This window comes from Phalaenopsis equestris, unplaced genomic scaffold (genome assembly GCF_001263595.1).
Source record: "Phalaenopsis equestris unplaced genomic scaffold, ASM126359v1 Scaffold000002, whole genome shotgun sequence".
NCBI lineage: Eukaryota > Viridiplantae > Streptophyta > Magnoliopsida > Asparagales > Orchidaceae > Phalaenopsis > Phalaenopsis equestris.
In genome coordinates, this window is record NW_018164444.1 from 37461297 (window position 1) to 37485831 (window position 24535).

Sequence of the window (24535 nt, forward strand, 5' to 3'; positions counted from 1 at the left end):
TTAAATTCTTTACAATATAGAAATCTAGAAGTTAAAATCTTTGTCATGAGTCATATTTTTATGTAGTAAAGGGGAACATGTAAGTTTGGGGGATTTTGATACACCGAAAGTATATGCATTTTTAAGAAAATATATGCATTTTTAGACCTCTATTTTATACTTATTTTTGGTGATATTGCACCTTAATGGAAGGTTTTTGATGTTTTCTTGCAGTTTGTTGATATTTAGGACTTAAAGCAAAAAGGAAGGAATTTGGAGTCAAAATGAAATTTTTAAAGAAGTACTCAGCGCAGAATGCGCCTCGGGCAGCGCCGACCTCACAGAAGAACAGAAAAGCTGAAATTTTTATTCAGCGCAGACGACACCTTTTTACTCAGGGCCGACGGCGCCAGCTAGCGCCAACGACGGCAAAGGCAGTGCAAACCCCGTTTCTAGAAAGTTCGATGTATTTGGATGATTTTTGAAAAGTATTTGGAGGCACCTCTTGGAGAACCGACCTTGGGCTTTATTTGGGGCTGAAATTTATTAGGAAAGGGACTCCTTTTCTCTCCAAAAAGTTCCATGACGCTCCATTTTTGCCATTCTTCATAATCTATTTTCATTCCACCGCCATATTGGAGTCCATTAGTGATTTTTCTTTTATAGTTTAGAGTTTGTGTGGTGAAAGTTAGTGTGAACCTTTCTATAAGAGTGTTGAAGAAGAAGAAAAGTGAGATATATCTTCTTCCTACATTTCTAAGGAAAGGGAATTGCTTTGAGAAAGAGTTTCAGATAAGTTTTGTTTGTTTATTAGTGTTGTATGAACTTTCTTTTATATATGAAATTTGTGTTTTGTTGTGTCTTTCTCATGAATTCTGAGTAGTTCCCTCTACCTTACTCACTACTCTAAGATATGGTGAAGTGTAGAGATAATATGATGTGCCAATATTAAAATATAAAATAAATTGTGATGATTTTTCAACTCTGAACTTAATTTACATTTCGATCATCCAATTGAATTGAAAAAATATGTTGTGAAACATATAATCCGGGAAATGGAGTATGAGTTCTACAATAGAGTTAGGATCACATTTGATTTCATTGAGGATAAATTCGTTCATAGAATTAAGTGCAAATAAAATGGGAAATATTCTTTGTTGGATGTTGAATTGGAGAATCTTTAGGGTGACAGACTAAAATCCCCAATTTAGTCTAATTGTTTAAAAACTAAAGCGAGTGTTAGCCTGAAGAGAGGGGGGAGCCGGTACCCTCCTAGCCTAGCCACGGATTTAGGGACTAAACCTAGGATTAGCCAATGGTTTTCTATGCATTGTATCAGGGTAGAGAATTATAATTGCTCCTATTTGGCACAATACATATTATAAACATTTATCTCATCTCATTTCACCCGAACCTCATTGCAGTGAGAGAATTGTCTGCACTAAGATTTCGACCATTTCTTGACTTATAAAACATAGTTAGTAGATTAGTATTTACTTATTAAAACTTTGCATTTCTATTTTGCTAATAGTTAAGTACTTTAGTTTTGATAACATATCTCAACATTCGTCAAAATTAATGACAGTGATTTCATTTGATTTTCTATAAATTTCCTAGTAAAACTTATCATTGCCAATTTACACCTTCCTTGTGGGATCGATATTTGGGGCTTAAATAGAAAGTCTTTTATTACTTGATAACGATATGTATACTTTCGTAGAATCCCATTATTAATTTCTTATAATTATATATATTTTACACAACTTACTTTTCATACAAGGATCAAGTTTTTGGCGCTGTGGTGGTGTCAACTTCATAAATCCTTACATATAAAAAATTGGGATCAGCTAGCCATCATATTGGACTCAATTGATTAATCAATTTGGTGTGGATGATTGTCACAAATAATTTAGAAAATATTTGGAGTGATTTTGAGTTGATTTGGTGGGTCAATTGAAGAAATTTGGACATTTGATGAATTTGGGTATGTTGGGCTAGACTTGGGCTTAGGTTGGGCTAGAGTTGGGTTAAGTCCAAATTCATGGTTGAAAACTATCCAGGGAAATATCATGAAGAGTTCTTAACATCAATTGGGCATCAATTTTGGAGTTTGAGCATTCAATTAGGTGCATTTAGAGACATGGCCAAATTGGGGCAAATTGGGGGTTTTGGTCCAAGTTGATTTTAGGTGAAATTGAGGATTGAACAAGGACAATTGAAGGTTCAATTTGATGTGTGGAAATATTTTAAAGAGTTTATGAAGCACAATTGAGGTACCTGGAAAGATTTGGGGGACAATTGAATGGGATTTTGGTTTTAGGCCAAATTGGGGCTTTTTTATTTGGGTTGAAATTGGATTCAAATGTAGTCAATTGGACTTAGATTTGGTTTGAATTAAGGTTGATCATGATGAATTTGAGTTGATAATTGAAATTGGGAGAAATTAGGATCAAATTGATGGACATTTGAGATGAATTTGGGGAATTTGAGAATGGACATTTGAGATGAATTTGGGGAAATTGGGTCTTTAAGGGCAATTTGGGGGCTTTTGGTCAAAATAGGTCAAATTGGGCTCAATGAAAGAGTTCAAATTAGTTTTGGAGACATTTTAAATGGTTTTGGAGAGTTTGAAAAGTTTTGACCATCAAGGGATTTTTTGTAATTTTGGCCAAATGAGGAGTACTGGTTGTGTGATAGATTGAGTGAGAGTGTGAGATAATTTTGGCAATTTTGGGTGGTTTTGGGCAAATTGGGTAGTTTGAAATGGTCTGAAATGATTTTTGAATAAATGAAATGATTTTTGAATGATTTTTGAATAAATTTGGGTAGTTTGGGTGAAATTGAGAATTTTGGTCAAATTTGGGGTTTGGTGGTGTTTAGGTAATTTGGGTAGATTTGGGGGACAAAAGGCCAAGTTGGTTATTTTGGTGAAATTGAGGTGCCAACCACCCTATGTGAGCCATGGACCAATGGAATCCCCATTTGGGTCCACTATGTATTGGTCTTAGTTAGACTCTAGCCTAGGGCTAGTGGGTCAAGGGGACCATCTACATGAGTCTCCCAAAAAATTAAATGATCAAAGTCAACAAGTTTGAGTTTAGGGTTGTGAGTGAATGTGAATGAAAGTGAGTGAACTAGCTCCAGATCAACACCTAGGGTCAATCCTAAGAAAAAGCAGTTTTATGGGGACTCCCCTTGAGCTCCCATATTGGCCCCCTACTAAATGCTAGAGGTTAGGACCAATATGTGGAACTTCAAGTTGAGCAAAGAAGAGTGTAGAATTTCTAATGATAGGGTTCCTTTTCTATTCCTCTAGTAATAGTCAACAGAAAAGTCCTATCGCTAGACCATAGGCTACTAAAGAGGAAAGGCTAGACCTCAACCAAAAGTGAGGTCAACAATCACATGTGCTATGTTAGCGTTTGGTTGATGACTAAGATCTTGGGAACGATCGTCTGTTCTTTTTTATGTCACGACCCCCAGCATAAGTCTTACACTTCTTGTCTCATTCACTCAGTTGGATTGTTGCCTTGGTCAAATAGCTGACAAGACTTGTTGTTAGAGTGATTTGTGTTGTACCTTTCAAGAATCTTGTAGCTACTAGGTACAAATCCCTCTATTGGGCTTTATCCTTATTGATCTTTCTGATTGGATTTTTTATGCTTTGCATTGAGGGTCAGATAATTGTTAGGATGTTGATTGGACATCCATGGCATTGTTGTCGGTTGCTTTTATTATTTTCTACCAACCGGGCATTTATGACATTGCTTTAGATTTATTTTATGATATTATTGGCTGACTCACTTGCTATATTTTTCAAGTTCTCAGTTGCTTGATTAGATTGTCACCTCAGTTAGCCCATCCCTTTGTGAACCTTGTCTATACTTTGCAAGGAAAACCTCTAAAGCTTTATCCAATTTAAGTTTAGAGACCAAGGTTCATGATGTAGAACATTTGTGGGTTATTCTAATGACTTGAACTCTCTGGAGTTGTTTGGATTCGAGTTCCACAAGTGTCAATTAGACTTGAGGAAATATTAAAAAGGGTTTAAGTATCACAACACAGAGAATATGTTTTGAGATGATATTGCCTTCATTTGTTAATTAAGCGATCATCCGTCAAAAATGGATAGACCATTGCATAAGTATCATTAATTGGCTTGATCTGTACATGGGGATTCATACGTCAGTTTTGGGTTTCACCTCTTAGCCACAACCTATAGGAAGACGATAGAAATTAGTCTTTCGTCTCTTGTTCTGCTACTTAATGAAATCTTTGACGTGCTCCCAGTTAGGAGTGTCTATGTGGTGTATTACTTCTCATTGGTGTTGCTCCCCTTATTGTTGGTAACTTGCTTTAAGCTCACCACATATATGAGGATGTTGAATGCAGATTTTTCTAAGGTGGCATGCCCAAGAATGAGAGTAGATGGGACCGTGAGGGAGAGGTAAAGTGAGACAGAGAGGGAGAAGGAGAAGAAAATTTCACACATAGACATGTCCCGTAGTGGTGAATTGGGGTATTCTTGGGCTCTGTGAGTCATTTAAGATCTTGTAAGTATCTGTTACAAGAGAGAAGGGGAGAGAGGTCTCCCTATAATAAATGGGTATAGAGAAGAAGAACCAAATGCCCAAAGGCAAAAGATTTCAAATATATGCGATGACCCCCCTATTTATAGAAGATAGAGGGTCAACAGTTAAAAATTACATGCTTGCCCCTTCCTTAATAGGAGTGTTACAGTGTATTCTTGTCTTTTGGTGTGTATTTTCTTTTCAATAACTAATTTTGTCACATTTTCATATGGACGTCGATATGCCTTAACTCGGGGAGTTGTCCAAATTTTGGTTTGGAAATCGATCGACTTTCGATCTGTGGAGCCGGTCGGCTTTGAATGTGGTAGCCGATTTGGCTTAGGGCATTCGGTCTGTCTGTCTGATTATTATTCCTTAGTGATCTATGAGATCTTTGGAGGAGTTGTTGAGAGAGCTTCAGAGCTTCGGGTTGATACTTGTGGGATTGTTGGGGGTTGTTAGACGTTTGGCCGTTTGTGTGGATGCCTATCTCTAGTTGGCCCAAGTGGCTATTTGGTTATCAGGTTGACCATCAGTTGATTCGCAGTCCTTCGTTCTGTCTCCAACACATCGGTCAGCTGGCCTTCAGTCGGTTGTGATTTTAGAACGGTCGGCTTCGTGGGTACTCTTTCAATCAAGAGGATCTCGGTTATCTTTTTTAATCTCTTGGTTTATATTGTGGTTCGTGCACACAATTTTTAGGGATACAATACGTTATAATTGTTTTTAAGGGCACTAATTCATAAACATCACTTCAAACTTCAATCCATCCCGTGGTGACCGGTAGCCAAACATGACAAGATATCTCAACTTACTCTAATCACGAGCATGTATTCTCTAGCAGCATATAATTAAAAGCTCGTCCATATATAATTTAGAAAATATTATTTTTTCCCAGTTAACAAAACCTCTAAAGATTTCAATTATAAACAACTAGATGTAATACTAAATATTGCCGGCACCAAAACACTGGTACGTACAAATAATTAAATATTTAATAGTTCTTCAAGGCCATTTTTATTAAGAAAGCACAATCAATTTTTGCATAAAAAAAAATCTAAATTCAATAAAAATTAAAATAAATCTGTCGTTGGGCGTTCGATCACTATCTTAAAATCAGTACGTTAAATCCCTTACCCCCAATAATTGCTTAATTTATTAACAATTAGGTGAGATAACAAAACTTTTGTGGGGAGCGACGTGTGTATCAGTGAAGCTTGGGGGACCGTCCGCGAATCTCCTCCCCACCAAATGAATGCAACATCTCAATATATATATATATATAATAAGAAAATTAATATTTAACAGAGGCTCAAATACCGACGTTAGGCCTTATGATAAGAGTCTGCACTGCATGCTTAAATATTCGAGAACCTAGCGTCACTAGGGATCAAACCCGTGATCTGAGGGGACTCATATATGTTTGCCTCTTTCAATTATTTCATATTTGGCAAATTCGTGTATGTTAAAAACGCTTTTATATTACATGAATATCATATATTATCTGCTAACATATGAAACTTTTTCTGTGTCAAAACGCTTATATAAAATACCCAAGTAATGAAAAATTAGCTAACTAGTAATTCAAAGAAGTATTTGGATGAGCCGTTAATAAACAATGTATTAGATATTTAAAATTTTCACTCTGTGCGTGAAATCAACGACTCTTTTCCGCGGCAAGGTTGGGCAGCATAGCATTTTTGTTAGGGTATGGCCGAATCATTGCCCATCAACCAAACATCCAAATCTTTTCTACGTATAAATCAAACGAAGACTCCTTCAATCTCCCACAACGCACATCCCAATGTCTGCTTCTCATATCCTCGTTTCCCTTCTTATCATCTCCGGCGTTCTTCTTGCGGAGTCGAAAACACACCCGGTGGCTCCAGGCCCCGCCGCCGGTCCGCTCAACCTCACCGCCGTCCTGGCAAAGAGCGGCCAATACACAACACTCCTGCGTCTGCTCAAGGAAACCCAGGTCGGCGTGCAGATTCAGAGCCAGCTGAACAATTCGTACAATGGGCTCACACTGTTTGCTCCTACGGACGATGCCTTCTCTTCTCTTAAAGCTGGTACTCTCAATGGCCTGGACAACCAGGAGCAGGTTTCTTTGGTGCTCTACCACGTTCTCCCACGGTAATTTCATTTCGATTTAGGTTGGTATTTGTTCGTGCAATATGAGAAATTATTGCATATGGTCTGATTTGACCGTAGATCACGGTGATCTACGATCAGGATATATTTTAATTTTTTTTTAAAAAAGAAATTTAAGTGGGGCCCACCGAAATACATCCTGACCGTAAATCAGATGCATGCGGTGTCTGTCCGTATGGAATAATTTTTCTCTATTTTGGGATGGATTATGGTCTGGTTAGATCTGATTGGATTGACTAATTTTGTTTTCTTTTTTTTATTTGGTTTAATCTTGTTCAATGAATGTTTCATTTTCAAGCTAACTTATTATATTTAAAGTCTTAATTTATCATATAATAAATACATAAATAAATTATAGGTAGGGCATTGTGTGCCGAGCACAACCATTCCATCTCACGCTCTTGCGCATTGTTATGCCTTTGCTCATGTCAAAAAAGAGAAATTATTACATCTGGATGAGTTGCGTCTGGATTAGGTACGGATGGTAGTATTTTAAGGAGTGTTTGTGATATTATGATAGTATTATGATAAAACAGCATTACAATACTAATATCACTACAATATTTATAATAACAATTAAAACAGTATTAATCGTACCTACGAAATCCGGATGTAATAATTACCTCATAAATGGCTGCATTTAACTGAATCCATATTTGGCACCTCCTCAGTCTCGGCATATCCACAAATCTGCTTGTTCCTGAATGCAGGTACACATGCATTGGGCAGATATTCCTATATGTTATGGCCCCACACAACCAATAGTAAAGATAATGACATTATCAAGTATATAATTCCAGCTTACATTCAAGTCATATTTGGTTGGTTTGTGGGCTATTCATTTAAATGTAAAATCAATCATAATAGAATACGATTGAACCTTAAATTTTTTTTTTTCATTTATTTATTTATTTATTTATTTATTTAGTTTGTGGGTGAAATCACAATCTTTGATCACTAATTGTAAGATGATCGTTTGATTTGGTATAGTTAAAAACAATCTAACCAATTTTTTAACATTTTATTGTCGTTTTGCTTACTGAAGGAAATTCTACGAACTAAAATTACCATATATTACTATTCTTATTTCCCTTTATGCAGGTAACAAAAGAAAAACGGTCTAAGCTTCGGTTTTAAATGCATTAACTTAAAACAACGCTTTTGTACTCGAAGCTTACGAGTTACAACCCAATTTTTATAGTGATTATTGCATCAGGATACCAGACACAATTTTATGCCCGGAGTCCAGTGAGCACTTGCCTCGTGGCAAGTGGGTCCAACTATAATACACTGGTTGGGTACATTTTTAGATGAGGGGGACCCACTTGCCGCATGACACACTCACACTGGACTCCGGATTCAAATTTTACGTCCCGAGTTCGGATGTAATAATTTTTCCAATTTTTAACTCTTGAAACCAAGCCTCCACTATGAGATTTTTATCTTTTTTTTATTATTTTTAATTTTCTTCTCTTTATTATGTATCACCAAAAATGTGACATATTAACTCAGCCATTTTTGATATAAATTCAAAAGAGAATGTGATGTGTTCTAACGAGGGAGCAATCTAGTAATGAATCTGAATATTTTTGATATTAAGATATTGGAGAATAAAGTGAAATATGTTTTCTCGCAATTAACAAAATAAAATGATCAGAACACTGGTTACAGGTTTTATAGCCCATCTATGTTGGTGTCATCTAGCGATCTAGTGAACACCCAGGCCTCCGGAAGCGATGGTGTCTACACATTAAACGTTACCGGAACAAGTAATCAGGTGAACGTTTCAACTGGAGTGGACCAAGCCGTGATCAGCAGTAGTCTCTACTCAGAATTCCCTTTAGCCATTTACTCTATAGATAAAGTCTTGCTTCCATATCAGCTCTTCGGGCCGAAGCCGCCCGAAGCGGCGCCAACACCGGCACCAGACGTAGCGCCGAAGAAGGGCCCCCCGCAGCACCGGCAGCCGACATTGATATAAAGGCATCGGTGGCAGGGTTTGTAGGGAGGAAGGTGGAGTGGGGTGTGGCAATTGGGCTTGTGTTATTTTGTATGTGGTAGTCTGATGTGAGGATTGAGGGAGTGGTCTTGTTGTATGAGATTGACATTGTTTGCTTCTTGGTTGATTTGAAACTACAACACTTATAAACAAATTTGGTTACTTTAAATTTGAAATTATGTTTTGAAAACATTGGGTTTAAGAGATTTAGCCATTTGCTGAAATTAATTGAAATATTATGTTACAGTTTGAGCTTCACAAAGGTTCATATGATGTATTTATTTTTTGCATGGTAATAAAGAAAGAAAAAAAAAACATATTTTGTAATTCTACTTAATAAATACCAACATTTAAACTAGGCCTAAATAAAAAATCAAAAAGGAATTTCTTTTAAAATTTAATATTGGAATTCTTCATTATCTTGTATTTCAAATTAAATTTATGATGGTTTAAGACATAAGTCCCAATCAATATATACTTTTAAATGTTGATTGAAAGAAACAAGATGCATGATGGCAATAGAATACTTTGTATGGTTTATTACTTCAAAATTTTGGTTATTCAAAGAAATATTTTGGCAATTGGGAAACCTCCAATGTTTGGAATTGTTTTCTTGTTTAAATGTTTTGAGAGTTTACCGTTCCCCATGTTCTATTTAAAATTATCACATAAGGATTAAAGGTCTAATATTGATTCATTTTATCGTTATGTTAATATGTTTAATGTCTTGTACTTGCCGGTCAAAACTTTGATTTCCTTTTTTTTTATTATATTGTCAACTCTGCTTATTAGCTATACTCCTGGAGTCACGGGTACGATCCCTCCTATGTGCGAAAATGAAAATTTTAGACATGAGATTGGTCGGGATATATATATATATATATATATATGCTATCTACAGTGCTACTGGAAACCGAATTTAAAGGCATTTGCTTCTCACTATAAGCATGAATAGGCCATGTATCTAGATAACCCATGCGTGACGACCAACACATACTCTTTATATTAATAATCCTTTTCTTTAGATGAAAAATCTGTGAGGATTTCATGCAATATTTCATAGAGTTCATGAAATCCCTCATTTAGTGCTACCAATCTAGCAAGCACCTCAAATCCAAACATTATTCCTTTTGTCTAGAACATCAAACCAGCGGCTAGATGAATATTGTTCATGCTAAACATCTAATCCTAATGTCATGAAAATCTAGGCCAAAGTATGGGCCCAACCCTAGGAGAGAGAATACGGAGATTTTTTATTAAAATTTACAAGAACTTCAAAATGGCCATATTTTTAGCTTAATTTAATTATAATGTAAGTTTTTTGAGTTCATTTGGAAGGCAAAATCGTAATAATCATCCAAATTAACATGGGTTAGATGGACCCCAAAATAAAGTTCGATTTGGGCACGAAGGGGCTCGTGTGAAAAGTTTTGATGATTCATATGCATTCTTAAAGTCTATTTTGTTAAACAATACTTTGATGAAAAAAATTATGTAGGACTAGTTCTCATGCATGAAAGCTCGATTGCCATGCAAAATTTCATGTAAAATATTATCTCATAGTCATGAAAACTTATTGCATGCTATTCAAACATCAACAATGAACAAAATATTATTTATAGCATGAAATTCTAGGCACTACAATGATCTATTGAGAAAATGATAATTCTGGGGCATAAATATGATAATTTTAGAATATTCCCTCATCGGGTGTGTTTTGATCTAATTTTTGGATTTGATTGAAGTTAATTATGCTTAATTTCTATCTATTGACTTAATTCTTGTTTATCTTAAATACTTGAAGTGAATGAGAAATTGACTTAAAAAATGAGGTCAACAAAAATATTTTTATTTCATTATAATAATTCATTTTATTTTTAGAATGCTCTACTTAATTCACTTGGTTCATAGTGTTGTTTCCTTGTAAAATTGAATTTTTTTATTTAATTATGAATTTCAAATGTTCTAAGATTTTAAATTAATTATTTTGATAGTTTAAACGAATGACACAATCAACACAACTAATTGTAGAGTTCTTTATGTGTGGTGGCGTCTGATTGGATTGTCATTCATTAACAATGCATTAGAAGATAGAAAAGGGTTTTATCCAAATAGATCTATGTCCTACGTTTCCAAAATGCAAAAATAGATGGTAACCGTTCATCTCCTTATAGATAGGGATTCATAATCGTCGATCAGAACAATCTAAGAAATCAAAAACTCAAATTAGGATATCCACATAGTAGAAAGGATTATGGACACCACACGAACATATCATATTGATGGATCGACCGAAGTTTTTCATCCTATTCATAAAAGATCAATATAGAGAGACCAAAAGTTAAGTTTCATGTATGTCATTCAATGTCAAGGCAATCAAAGTAATTATTTGTTCTTGAACTTCCATCTAATTTTGTGAACAAACTTGTATGCTCAATAGCAACTTCCAATGTCTCAAATTGTGAATTCAATCAAAGTCATAAATCGACTCAGTGTATCGGTATTCTAGAGAAATAAACTCGTTGGGGAATGATAAGAGGAGTAGTTTTTTTAAGTTCAATGATAGATTTCAGAAGCTTAATAAGAATAATTGAACAATGAGAATGAGGTATTTCTCTTATCTTATATCAACAATGATCTCAATTTTAGGAGTAATGATGTAGGATGCAAGACTTTAGGTCACTTGGGATTGCTTAGGTAATGTTTTATTGGTTTTCTTCAGGTTTCTTACCACTCTGATAGGGGAATTGTGCTAGTAGAGGGTGCCAAATACTTAAGTCATTCTCTCCCTTTTAGTTAGGCGTTGACATAGGAATGAGGCACTGCCTCGAGGGTTAGGAGGTCATCAGGTTCCAAGTGAAATTTGATTAGAATTGGGAGGTCGAAGCTAGCCTAAGCGATTCGAATAGGTTTGCGTGTTACGACCCTTGGCCTGGGCTTGATTCATTTGTCTAGGGTCCTAGTTCAGGCTAAGCTAGCTCAAGCCACTTGAAAGTTTAGGTTTGATCCTAGGCAATGATTTGCAATTGGGAATGTTTGAGACTTCTAATTGATGCTTTTATATTCCAAGTTTGAAATGTAATTAAATTATTGTATTTTATAAGATTTCAAGTGAGCATGTTAGGTTTAATTTAATAAATGTTGAAATGAGATGTTAACTTGTAGCTTGAGGAAATCAGGCAAAGTTTAGTTTGCGCTATTCTATATGGAATGAATTAATCCACGAAATTATGCTGGCAAAAGAACCACCCAAAGATAGATGGATACAAGTGCATTTCAATGTTTTATTTGAATTGGATCTAATTGAATTATGTTGGTATAGTTTAATTTTAAAATTAACATTTTAGACTTAGATTTGAGTTTTAGGTTATGTTTAGATTTCAAGTTTTAATTTATGTTTTGCATTAAGTTTTATGTACTTTGTAGTTTATGTTTAGTTTAACTTAAATTTTGTGTTTTTTTTTTAATCTTTTCTCAAATTATCTTAGTATCAAAATCACATCCAAGTATACAAATAAAATATATGTTTTATTCTAAATATATTAATATTTAATTTTGAGATTATATCATATAAGTAGATAAAAAATTTATGTGTTAAATGCATTTATAGTATGTTTGTGAATGTTACATCAAAATAATAAAAGTACATTAAAATAATTTTAAGTTTCTCAAAAATAATTTTTTTTTAATTTATGAAATCAAAATAATAATAATAAAAAAATATTAATCAAATATTATTTTAGACTGAACGAACGTTGAAACTTTGCAAATTAAGATTTTAGACTTTTTTCTAACCAATTTGTCATGCATTCGAGCATATCAAATATGTTTTCTATTTGAATATAGAAATTAATGTTGAATAAACTCTTCATAATATATTTGCTTACTTTAAATTGAAATTAATGTTTATATAATTTTTTCTTAGGTGTTATTTTAAACTTAGATTTAAATATGGTTTTAGGGTTTTGTTCGTGTTTGTTAAGTTTAAGTTTGGTTTGATTAGGTTTGAAACTTATCCCGTTTAGGTTAGTTTATTTTAAGTTCCATTTAATTTTGGGTTTAATTATTTTTTTTATTTGCATTTAAGTTTTAAATTTTGTTTGATTAAGAGTTTGTTTAAACTTTGATTTATTTATTATTTATTTGTTTAGTTTGTTTTAAATCAAAATGAGTTTAGTTTAATTTTAAGCCTGTTTTGATTAAAATGGGTTTAGTTTGATTTTAAGGATCAAGTTTTAAACTTTAATTTGGGTGGTCCATCTTGATTTATTTTAATTTTTAATGAGTTCAAAGGACCAAATTGAATAATATAAGCCCAAGGTTGACTCGAGCATGATTTTGAGTGAGCTTGGAACCAATCAAGCTCATTTTGTACCATAGCATTTAGCCAGGGAGATTTTGTTTGTTTGTTGGGCTCCACTAGATCTCTATCAGATAATTAAGTCAAAAGGTTGGACTAGCCACTCTAGTTCACTAGTTCACATGGTGAGCCAAGGTATTTAAGGACATCCAAGGACTTAGGTTAGGCTCCTAAGTTCAAAACCTCAAAGATACAAAGAGTTACCTAAAAGACATGCCAAAACTTAAAATGCACTCAACCCCCAATTTTTAAAAACATAATAAATAATCAACTCAACATTAAATGCTATGTGTTAAGGATCAAACAAGGTACATTTCAAATCAGAGCGAGTAAGGATATGGTTTTGATTCTACAATCGGTCCAGCCATCAGTTAGTCCTCAATCGTCACTAAAGAATTGTTCGAGCTAGACTCAAAGAAAGGGTTGAGAAGAGAGATATAGCCTCCTAAAAATGAGTTCAACAGTACCAAATTCAAACCACCTTCTACTCAAGTCCCACCAATGAACTTACTTTTAGATATGGACAAAATATTAGCAAAATTTTAAATTAAAAAAATATTTCAACATTTAGAATTAATTCCTTTTTACTCTCTATATCTAGCTTAATAATTTGATCCTTTTTTATTGTTTAGCCTTTTTCAAGGTTACCACTCTTTGTTTAGAATTTCAAGGCTTTTTGGAATATTTCCTTTCTTTGGATGAAGAATGAAGCAATTCCCTTTGGTATGCCAATGCAGATTATAACCAGAACAAAATGAAAGAATATTATCAAAAACAATATTTCAAAAGTATTTAAGATATCAAATTACAATATCAAAACAATCTAGGTATCCATTTCAACAATCCCTAATGCAGTAGAAGTTCTCATAAGGTTGAAATAGATGAATCAACTTAAAAAAAAACTAGCAAAAATAAAAGCTAAAGAATATGATGCACCATGATTTATGAAGTACAATCCAAAATTGGAAAAGAAATCCAAACCGCCATAATTTGTAACTCAAAATTAGCATCAAAATTAGCAGTCTACTTATGAAGCCTCATCAAGAACCCATTAATTTAATGAAAATTTTTAGTAAGGACTCCTTATCTATCTTTAAGATTAAGAAGATGAATAAGTATATGACTTATCCAACAGACCAAAACAAATGCCTCAAAAAATTTCATGTCATTAAATAATTCCTTCAACAAAACTAGCCAACCATAAGCATATTTTCCAACCAATGCAATTTAGAAGGTCTATCCATAGCCCTAATTTCATCATTTTGAACAAAAGATTGAAACCTTGCTACTAAAAAAAGGTTGTTTCTTCCCAAAATCAAAAGCAAAAATAGAGAATGTACAAGATAAGGCATCCTTGATAGATTTTGGAGGAGCTTCATTGTCTATAGGTTTTTTTTTTTCTAGATAGATGGTATTAAAAAGGAACAAAATCCTTCTTATCCCGAAGATTAGTCTCCGAACAAGCCATCAACTAAAATAAGCTAGCACCAAAGGCACTACAACAACCACCAAACGAAGAGGAACAGCAAAATTGAAAAAAGAAATATTGCAGAATTTTTAGAAGCAAACAAAAACAAAGAAAACAATATAAAGAAAACATATCACTACTATTAACTCAAAAGAAAAAAAGAATCATATTGCACTCTCTAAAACCACACTTCAACTGAACAATATATGTTTGCATGTGGTGATTGCGATCATAGGTGCATTTATTCTCTACCTTCATTTGATTTCTTGAAGTCATAATATTGATAAAACTATTTGGTCAAATTTTAATAAAACTCATCTTAACTACGACGAGGCAGTACAAATGCATATGTTTCTCGCATTCTGGGAGACAGCAACGCAGTCACTTCATAGCGAGCTAGAAGCCCATATTTGACTAGTCTTATTTTGTTGTAATTCCTATATCATTGACCTAAATTTTCTGTCATTAGTATGGGATTGTTACGAGAACAATGTACAAGCTTGAAAAGACATAAATTTTGAAGAACTCTAGAGTCCATTCTCCATCCTATTCTTAAATTTTCTCTAGGTGTATTTATATCAAAAGTCTGAATTGCCCCTTTCAGATAAAGGCTCCAAAAAGATTTATGAAATAATCAACTGCACAATCAAGTCTGGATTCCCCCTCTTCAAAATGTAAGCTTTATAAACTCATCAATTAGTTAACAATATAACTTCAAATAAAATTTAATTTAAGCTACTAATAAAACTCAAATTTGTCCTATTTTTTAAAATCTTATTTAATAATCTTTACAAGCAAACAAGTTAAGCCCTAATGATTCGTTTAGCGCCATCGAGCCAATGAACTGTGACTATCAAGCCCAGAAGAAATCTCTTGCGCCCACCACATCCTAAAAGAGATTTCACCCACAGTGCTATTTCTGCTTATCTTCATCATCTCTTCCGTGACTTTCTGAATCTCCTCAAGTTCTCGTCTTTCCATTGGAAACTCAAAAGTAGGCGAAGCATGATAAGAACTGCTTACTCCTCTTGGGCTTTGCAATGCCGGAGAAGCACTAGATGAAGCCAACAAGGCTCTGGGTTTCTGCAATGGATTCATGGGAGAAGAAATTGAAGATGGTTTCGCTAATGGAGATGAGGGAATACTTAAGATGGTTCCATTTGGTGAGAGGGTTCTCTTTGCCATTGCGTGCCAGTGCTTGAGACCAGCAACCACTTGGTCTGCTAATATAGTTTCCTTCATTGACGATCCCATCTATTTTTACAATAAAGTTAAATAATATTCATACGCAACCAAAATTTTTCCTTGAAAAAAAAAAAAGAAAATAAAATGTAGTGGATTACCTGACTAACTAAAGCATACAGAGGCAGGGTGACATAAGCACACATGAACTGAACAAGCAGGCTTATTGCAATGGAAATCGCCAAGTGTTGGGTTTTTCCATGGAGACATGAGGGGAACCCAAATGTGTACTGAATTGGGACATTTAAGTTGATTATAAATTTTTAAATAGAAATGAAACATTTAGTTGAGGGAAACTTTTTCAGTCAGAATAAGCTGAGAAGTTCTGTATTAAAATTGGACTACAATTTATTTTCAAGTACACTTATTTTTCTCATATAAAAAAGTAATAATGGAATACAATTACACTACTATAAGTAAAAGATAGGTAAATTGATAAATAGTCTTCAATTATAAATAATGAGAAATAAATATGAAAATTAGAAGAGTGGGTTACTATGTGATTTAACGGACAGATATAATAAAATTAAATTCATCCTATTATAAAATTTATCAAACTTTTGTGACTTATTTTTTCAGAGTTTGACATGGATGCATTCTATCGACACTTACCGTATCCCAAATGATAAAAGCGATTTGAAATGAATTCTGTAAGGAATGAAAACATATTATTACCTTGAAGTAGGAGATGGAAAAGAAAAACAAAATCCAGTAAATGAAGTAATTATGGTGAACATTACTCTAAATATATATATATCTAAGGAAAATAATTACCTCGATTAGGATAAATTGAATGGCATAAAGAAGCAATTGAGGTTTTCCAAACCAAAAGAGCTTATCATTGGGTTTAACGCTAACTTCTCCTGAAATGATTACCATATGCTTGCTGCCCGTCAAGCACATTTTTGTTATGATCGCTTCCAATTTGGCGCCTATGACCAACAGCACCTAAACATATAAGCATGTACTAATGTTAATTCTTTGTGAGATTTGTCGAGTTCAGACACTCATTTCCCGAAACTACCAAAAATATGTCCAGTTCAGAAATTCATTTCTCAAAGCTACGAAAAAATTAACACAATATTATTAGAATATATTTTTATGGCAGATATGTTAATATATATAAAAAAATTTATCAAGAACACAAAAAAATATGTAGGTGACCAATTTTTGAATATTTATTTGTTTTTACTTCTATTTAAATATCCTATATTTTTTTTATAATTTTTATTTGAGCTCATGGTTCTTGTATAATTTTGTTTATTTAACTACGTTGCCTTCTATACAGACAATTTTTCATTTTCATGCAGAATTGAAATCAAAATGATCTCACATTTGGTGTTAATAATTGATTATGACAGTTTATTTAAGGGGTAGTCTGAGACAAATTTTTTGGGGCGAAAATTGAAATCCGAAGCTCAATAAAGTAATAACAAAATAATATACAAACTAGGGAGGCTCAAAACGCATACAAAAGCTATACAATTCAGAATACTTAAAAATAACAAGTTACAATACAAAACTAAAAAAAGATGGCATCTATAAACTCAAAAGGCCTTTTTACCGCCTCTTTATTTTAACCTTTATTGGAGCTTCATGCTTTTATTTGAAATTGAGATATCTTTTCGGCATGGTAAAAACTTCCCAACGAAAGAAATATGTCATTAACTAATTATTATAAATGACATGAGAGTTTAGATCTAACTGTCAAATTCCTCATCTCGTCATGGTTCCCTTCCCATTCTTGTCCCTCACTCGTTCTTATCGTCCACTATCTAACCACTTATTCTCTCAGTTTACATTATTTAGCCTCAAAGCTCTTTGATTGATCCCTTTTCGGATGAAAATAAAAAGTGGACCGCCCCCATGGCATGTTTTCTGTTTCTCGCCAGCTCTGCCCAACATAAAGGATCACTACTCTTCGGCATTGCGTAGACCCAACTTATTGCATGCCTACTACACTACAGTCTACATCTATTAAGTGTTATGCAAAAAAATGTGGAAGCGTAGAAATTCACAAAACATTTACGTGGTTCGGCGTTAATAGCCAACGTCTACTGGGAGGGAGATTTCACTAGTACCGGATGAGAGAAAGAAAAAAAGACTAGGGGTTACAATTCACACTTCTCACCATTTACCCATAAGCCACTCATACGCCTTAGGTTCCTTTCTATAGAGAAAGATTAGGGTATACAAGTAAATAAAGCCAAAAGACCAAATTACCCCTAATTAAAATTAAAGTCATAAATAGAACTATCTTCACCTCATCTCTTAAGTAAATATAAGTGAGAGGTTACCAAATGAACACCAAACTCCAAATCAATTGCACCAAGATGACTGCCCACGTATCCCCTCTCCCGAAGAGATCAAGCCTCGCGTAGTTCTTCAAAATGCCTGACTGAGCAATCAGTCTTAAGCTCGGATGCTCACCGAACTCCTATAATAGTTGAACTTCTGGACTAATTGTACCTTTGCTAACATATCCATTGGATTCTCCTTCGTATCCATCTTCTTCAACAAAACCTTATCTTCGTTAATCTAGTCCCGAACAAACTAGTATCTCACGTCAATGTGCTTGCTACGAGCATGATGAACAAAATTTCTGGGCAAAAATATCGCACTCTGACTGTCACAGAACACCGTCAGAGACTCTTGATTAACTTCTAAGTCATCCAATAAGCTTTACATCCATGTCACTTCCTTCTTCACCTTGTGACTGCCATACACTCAGCTTTCATAGACAAAGATATAGTAGATTGAAGAACCGACCTCCAACTAACCGGATCTTCTGCCAATGTGATTACACAGCCAGTCGTAGATCTTCGTCTATCCATATCACTTCCATAGTCTGAGTCAATGTAGCCTATAAACAAATCTGCAATAGAATGAATGTCTCTCAAACACCAAGCCAACATTAATTGTTTCCTTCAGATGCCTCAGAATACTCCTCACAGCCTGACAATGTTTCCTTCTTAGATCATGCATGAACTTGCTCATAACACTAACTGCTTCTGCAATTTCTAGTTTAATACGAACCATGAAATATAACAGACTACTCACTGCACTAGCATAAGGAACTCATCGCATATCTTTCATCTCCTGATCATCTTTAGGACACTGATCCTAAATCAACCGAAAGTGAGATGCAATGAGTAGACTCATCGTCTTGCTTGATTCATCAACCCTAAATTGCTTCAGCACCTTCGAACATAAACTCCTTGTGAAAGCCAAACATTTTCAGCTGCCTTGTCCCTGAGAATCTTCATACCCAAAATTCTACGAGCTTCACCAAACTACATATTGAAATGTTTGAAAAGTTGATTCTTCATCCTATCAACCTCAATCTGAGTAGCAAAAACAATCACATATCGCTAACATATAAAAGAAAGTAAATGAACTCATCGTTGGCCAACCTTTTGAAATAAGCACAATGATCATACTGGATCCTCGTGTACTCCTATCCCCTCAGAAACTGATTAAATTTTTTATACCACCACCGTGGTGACTAATTCAACTAATACAAATGCTCCATTTTCAGGCGGCTACAACATGTAAATCTCCTTTTATAATTTCATTTGTAGAAATACAGTTTTCACATCAATCTGTTCCAAGATCAAACCATACTATGCTACAAAAACTACGAGAACACATTAAGAGATTTTTTACAGCTGGGGAGAACACTTCATCATAATCAATCCCTTCTCGTTGTGTCAAGCCTTTTGCCAATAATCTTACCTTGTACCGCACATCAGCTCCTTGAGATCATTCCTTCTTTGCAAACACCCATTTGCATCTGATGGCTTTCCTTCCTTGAGGAAGCTTTACCAACCTCCAAGTATCATTCTTCTGAAGAGACTCCATCTCTTCATCTATTTTCGCTCTTCAAAGATCGCAGTCTTGGCTCTCCACCTCTTCTTCGTGTATACAAAAAATTTTTGCCTCTATGGCTAAAAGTGCAAATGCAATAAGATCCCTCAACCAAGCTGGTTTTGGGACATGTGGCGCCTGGTCCTGCTCCTAGCAATAGATTTCTAAACAAGAATCTCATCCTCAACATCTTTTTCCACCTCCTCCTGAGCACTATCAACAAATATCTCCTGAGCTATAGCTAAATCAGATATCTGAGTTGGAGCAGAGAAATTCTATGAAACAAATGATGTTGCATCAAACTCCAACTTTTCCAACATATCTGTAGTCCTAGTGGAACTCTCCACCCGATTTGAGTCCTGATTTTTCAACAAGCTTGCCTCGTTGAATATAACATCCCTGCTAATGACAACCTTCCTTTTTGACTGATCATATAGCTTGAAGCCCTTGACTTCACGCCTGAATCCAATGAAGATGGTTGCTTTGCTCGCAATTCCATTTTATCATGTTGCATGTGGTAGTAAGTTGGAAACCTAAACTCTCACATGCTCATAATCTCTAGCAAGATGTCCTGCCACATATCCTTGGGGGTCTTCTTCCCAATAGCTGCACAAAACAGACGCTTCATCAAGTGACAGACGTACTCTATAACCTCAGTCCAATAGATTTTATCAAACCCAACATTTGATAACAAACGCCGAACAATCTCCACCAAAGTCATGTTCATACTCTTTGCCAGCACATTCTGTTGCGGTGTCTCTCAAACAGTGAAGTGATGCTCTATCCCAACTCACTGACACTCTTGCAAGAATGCATCTGAAGTGCACTTGTTCCCATTATCTGATCTGATACACCGAATCTTTTTACTAATCCGAGCCTTAATCTACTTCTTCTAAGTTATGAAAATCTCCAACACTTTATTTTTGCGCTTCATGGTGTACACCAGAACATACATAGAGTAACCATCAATAAAAGTAATGTGGCTTGATCTAAAATTAGTTGAAGATGAATATGAGTGTTCACACTTCTCACCATTCACCCAAAAGTCTCTCATAAGCCTTCACACTTCTCACCATTCACCCAAAAGTTTCTCATATACCTTAACTCCCTTTTCATAGAGGAAGATTAGGGCATACAAGTAAATAAAGCCAAAAAACTAACTTATCCCTAATTACAATAAAAGCCATAAATACAAATTTAGCTCGCCTCCATCCTAGTCTTCACTAATGATAGCTTCTTTACCATCAACATCCTTGATATCTATCAACAAACACAGCTATTGCTCATGTAACAACCTTGGTGCAGCTGGAACGACCGTCGGAACAACCACCCATCGCCGTCGAAACCACTGCAGTCCTCTGCTATTGTAGTCCCTTCTGTCGCACGCCTATTTCGTGTCCAAGCCGTCGCCTTGCCGCCAAATCTATCGACAAAAGCATGTTGGATAACCTGCTGCAAAAAAATCCTGCAACACGCACCAGATTTGCTGTTTTCGACGCTGAACCTTGCTCCGAGCATGAACCCGGATCTCTGATACTAATTGTTATGTGAAAATAATGTGAAAGCAAAGAAATTCACACAGCAACAATCAAATACAAATGATTTATGTAGTTCGACGTTAAGTTGATTCACCTTATTCAAAAGGGAGTAAAATTTCACTAGCATCGTATGCGAGAGAAAAAAACAAGGGGTTACAACTCACACTTCTCACCATTCACCCATAAGTCTCTCATAAACCTTGTCCCTTTTTATAGAGGAAGATTAGGACATACGAGTAAATAAAGTCAAAAGACTAAACTATCCCCAATTACAATAAAAACCATAAATACAACATTTAGCTCGCCTCCATCCTTGTCTTCACTAATGATGCTTCTTTAACATCACCATCCTTGAGATCTATCAGCAAACACAGCTCTTGCTCAGGTAGTAACCTTGCTTTCTCTGATGAGCACCCACCTCCTAATGCATATCTTTACTACAGTCAAGCATGCAATATTCACAATAGGTGATACGACACTTTTTCTCTGGTTGCATCTCAATTCTCTAATGATATATGATCGCTATTGTCTTACACATAGAGGGCTCGCCCACGTTCTTATAATATGTGTTTTTAATAACGGCAAAAAATCAAAACAATTCATAGAAAAATGCGGTCATTATCAACACATAGTTTATGTTTCGCAAAGAGAGTAACAAACAAAGGCAAAGGCATAACCACAGTAAATTTTTTTAAAAGAGTTTTGATATATAAAATAAAAAAATATATATTTGTAGAAAAAAGAATGAGAACGGGTGAGTTGGATGTAGTTAAAACTATTATTGGTAAGTCAAATGATATTATATAGGGTCTATTTGAGGCATTTGTAGTTGTTTAAAAAAACAACTGTGAATTTGCTGAAGATGAAGCTACTATTCAAGAAGCTGTGGTCATTATTACAAATTTTTTTTTTTTTTGAAATAGTCATACCGCAGTTTTCTAGCAGCCATTGCAGGTGACCATGTATGATGGGAAAACGTAGTTTTTAGCTGCATTTTTTTGAGAACACAGGCAAAAAATAATTTTGCTAAACAGGAAAAAACTGCGGTGCGGCACCACACGACCGCCACATAGCCGACCTAAATACATCCATAGTTTGATTATGATAATGAACTTTAGCAATTTTTAGAAATTATAAAAATTATTTTATAGTATATTTGTCGGTAATGCATAGAAAATAGAAAGAAAACATCAGGCACAAGTGATTCGTCCATTGGGTAAACTTACTTTTTCTACATGATATATTAGAGAAATCTAATAAAATGCATTTTAAAAAAATCATGACTATTAGGATTGATGTGTCATCAACAAATTTTATGATCAGGCACGAATCTCGATTCATCATTTATAAAAAATCTTCCAAATTCATATTCATGATCATCCAAGCTCCAATTTCATCAAATTTATCATCAAACTAAGCATCTCATTAAGATGAACCCAATGAATCTAGTCCAAATCGAATCGTTGATACACAATTTGAGGCTTTGCATTGTCAATTGACTGATAAAATGATTTCCAAATATGACATTTATATTTGAATCGAGTCTCAAACAGAGGAAACCAACAAGCTTAGGATAGCTCAATTACAATGTCATTAAGACACCAAAATCCTTAAAAAACTATATATGATTAAGATGGATCAGTACGAACAGTTTAATCAAGTGGTTAGGGAGGTTATATATCAAAAGACTAAAATGCCCTCCAAAAAAGCTATAAATAGGCCTCCTCTCTTTACTTGGAGGGGGGAAAAAGAAGAAAGAGACGTGAAATTCTAAATTCTGATCTGAAGAGAGAACCAAACGATTAATTATTAGCCTCCATAGGTGGCAACCACGGTTGATCACCAATCTCCATAGACACTGACCACCATCACCACAGACCCTGTCATCACGTGCGCCACCAATTACCGGTTTTCGGCAACCACTGCTTGCAACAATTGTAGTAAAACTGCAGTTGTTATTGAAATTCTTGAAATTTGTATTTTTTGAACTATATAAAAACAAGTGCAGTTTTAAATGTAAGATTGTCATCTCAATTTAGTTGATTATTTGAACTATATAAAAAGGGTGTATCCATATACTTACAAAGATATAGTTGATTATTTGGATTGAACTATAGACTATAATTTTTACCTTTGAGGGCATTTCTACGTAGAAATTTTGGTGTCTCCATTTATTATATTTTTTTATCTGTGTATGTATTGAATTTTTGTAAAAGACTAAGTTGAAAAATCACTACTCAACTATTATAATTTTATCAGCACACAAAAATTTAGCACTGTTTGTGGGAAACAGAATCTTGTTTATAGAATTCTACACTTTTTCAATTGCTAACAAACATAATACATGAGCTTCTCGCTCTAATACTCATCATCCTAAGGCGCAATCTTGAAGTTCGAGGTGTCAAGCCTCTGCTTCGTTTTGTAATGATACACATAAACCAACTAATAAAAGAATTTCCTTCGCACCACTTGATGTTCATAGACGAAGGATGGGGAAATCTTACAATGAGATACTCTGACTTTTATGTGAGGATCGATAACCGACAGTAGTACAAATTGGATGGGTGCAATTACTAAAAAATTTGTTTAGAGGCACACAATTAACAACTCCTCCACACATTAAAATTACTCTTCAAGAAGCTAACATCTTAGAAGCTGCTAGCTTTACACTTCAATTTTTTATAGCCAAGCCTAGGAAGAAACCTGTAACATGTGTGGAGAACTTAGCTTGATTTTATATAATCAAAGATGGATTACGACGTCTAGTGCAAGAAGACTTCTCGCTAAGGGATAAAAGTTATTTCTCTAATCAGTATAGTTATTAAGAAGCCTTCTCCTTTGGCTGAGATCATCCTTCAACTTCTCATTCAAATAGAAATTAAACGTCCAAGTCTTGATTCTTATAATGAGATGTCCGACCCATATGAACATGTTTATCATTATAATACTAACACACATACAAAAATCTTCTGACTTGCTCATTTGTCAATTTTTTCTTGCTATTCTAAAAGATCAAGCATGTAAGTGATTTTATTCACTCTCGGGGGCGCTTTCACGTCTTTGATGAGCTTACTAAATATTTTATAGAATATTTTATCACAAATAAAAGGATTGTCAAATACCCCACTTCTCCAGGATTTGTCAAAGTGGGGGAGAGTAATTGAAAATTTTTTTCTTAAGATTCTCGATTGAAGCTCAACAAATAACAAGAGTAGATCTAGAATGGCTAAGATGCGTCCTGGACTCTTCTACTCATCCTTAATGTGAGAAACAGCGCGCACATTTGCTGACCTCGTCCATCATGTTGAAGCACAAATTAAAGCTAATGAAGCCATTACTACAAAAAAAAAAATATTC

General features: G+C 34.6%; 2 protein-coding genes across 5 annotated transcripts in view; one reads left to right on the forward strand and one right to left on the reverse strand.

The window, feature by feature from the left end:
* The first annotated feature begins 6201 nt into the window (after positions 1-6201).
* LOC110018086 (fasciclin-like arabinogalactan protein 9) lies at positions 6202-8685 on the forward strand. The gene is made up of 2 exons (XM_020715316.1): positions 6202-6686; positions 8376-8685. The coding sequence occupies exons 1-2, from the start codon at positions 6355-6357 to the stop codon at positions 8683-8685; spliced, it is 642 nt and encodes a 213-aa protein (XP_020570975.1). The 5' UTR covers positions 6202-6354.
* A 6468-nt stretch (positions 8686-15153) lies between these two features.
* Positions 15154-24535, reverse strand: part of LOC110017826 (MLO-like protein 12) — a 64021-nt gene continuing 54639 nt past the window's right edge. For 3 of the 4 annotated variants that reach the window (XM_020714945.1, XM_020714943.1, XM_020714942.1), the window contains 4 exons: positions 16548-16721; positions 16386-16421; positions 15875-16003; positions 15154-15785 (listed from right to left, as the gene is read on the reverse strand). In XM_020714945.1, coding sequence (XP_020570604.1) covers positions 15354-15785; positions 15875-16003; positions 16386-16421; positions 16548-16721 — 771 coding nt within the window. In that variant the 3' untranslated portion in view covers positions 15154-15353. The remainder of the gene's footprint in view (positions 15786-15874; positions 16004-16385; positions 16422-16547; positions 16722-24535) is intronic. The other variant, XM_020714944.1, reaches the window with a different exon arrangement.

What these genes read in the sequence shown, in the direction of transcription:
- LOC110018086 (XM_020715316.1), top strand. Translation starts at nt 6,355, where the DNA reads ATGTCTGCTTCTCATATCCTCGTTTCCCTTCTTATCATCTCCGGCGTT. An exon ending in CTCTACCACGTTCTCCCACG is followed by an intron (nt 6,687 to 8,375) that starts GTAATTTCATTT and finishes CACTGGTTACAG; the next exon opens with GTTTTATAGCCCATCTATGT.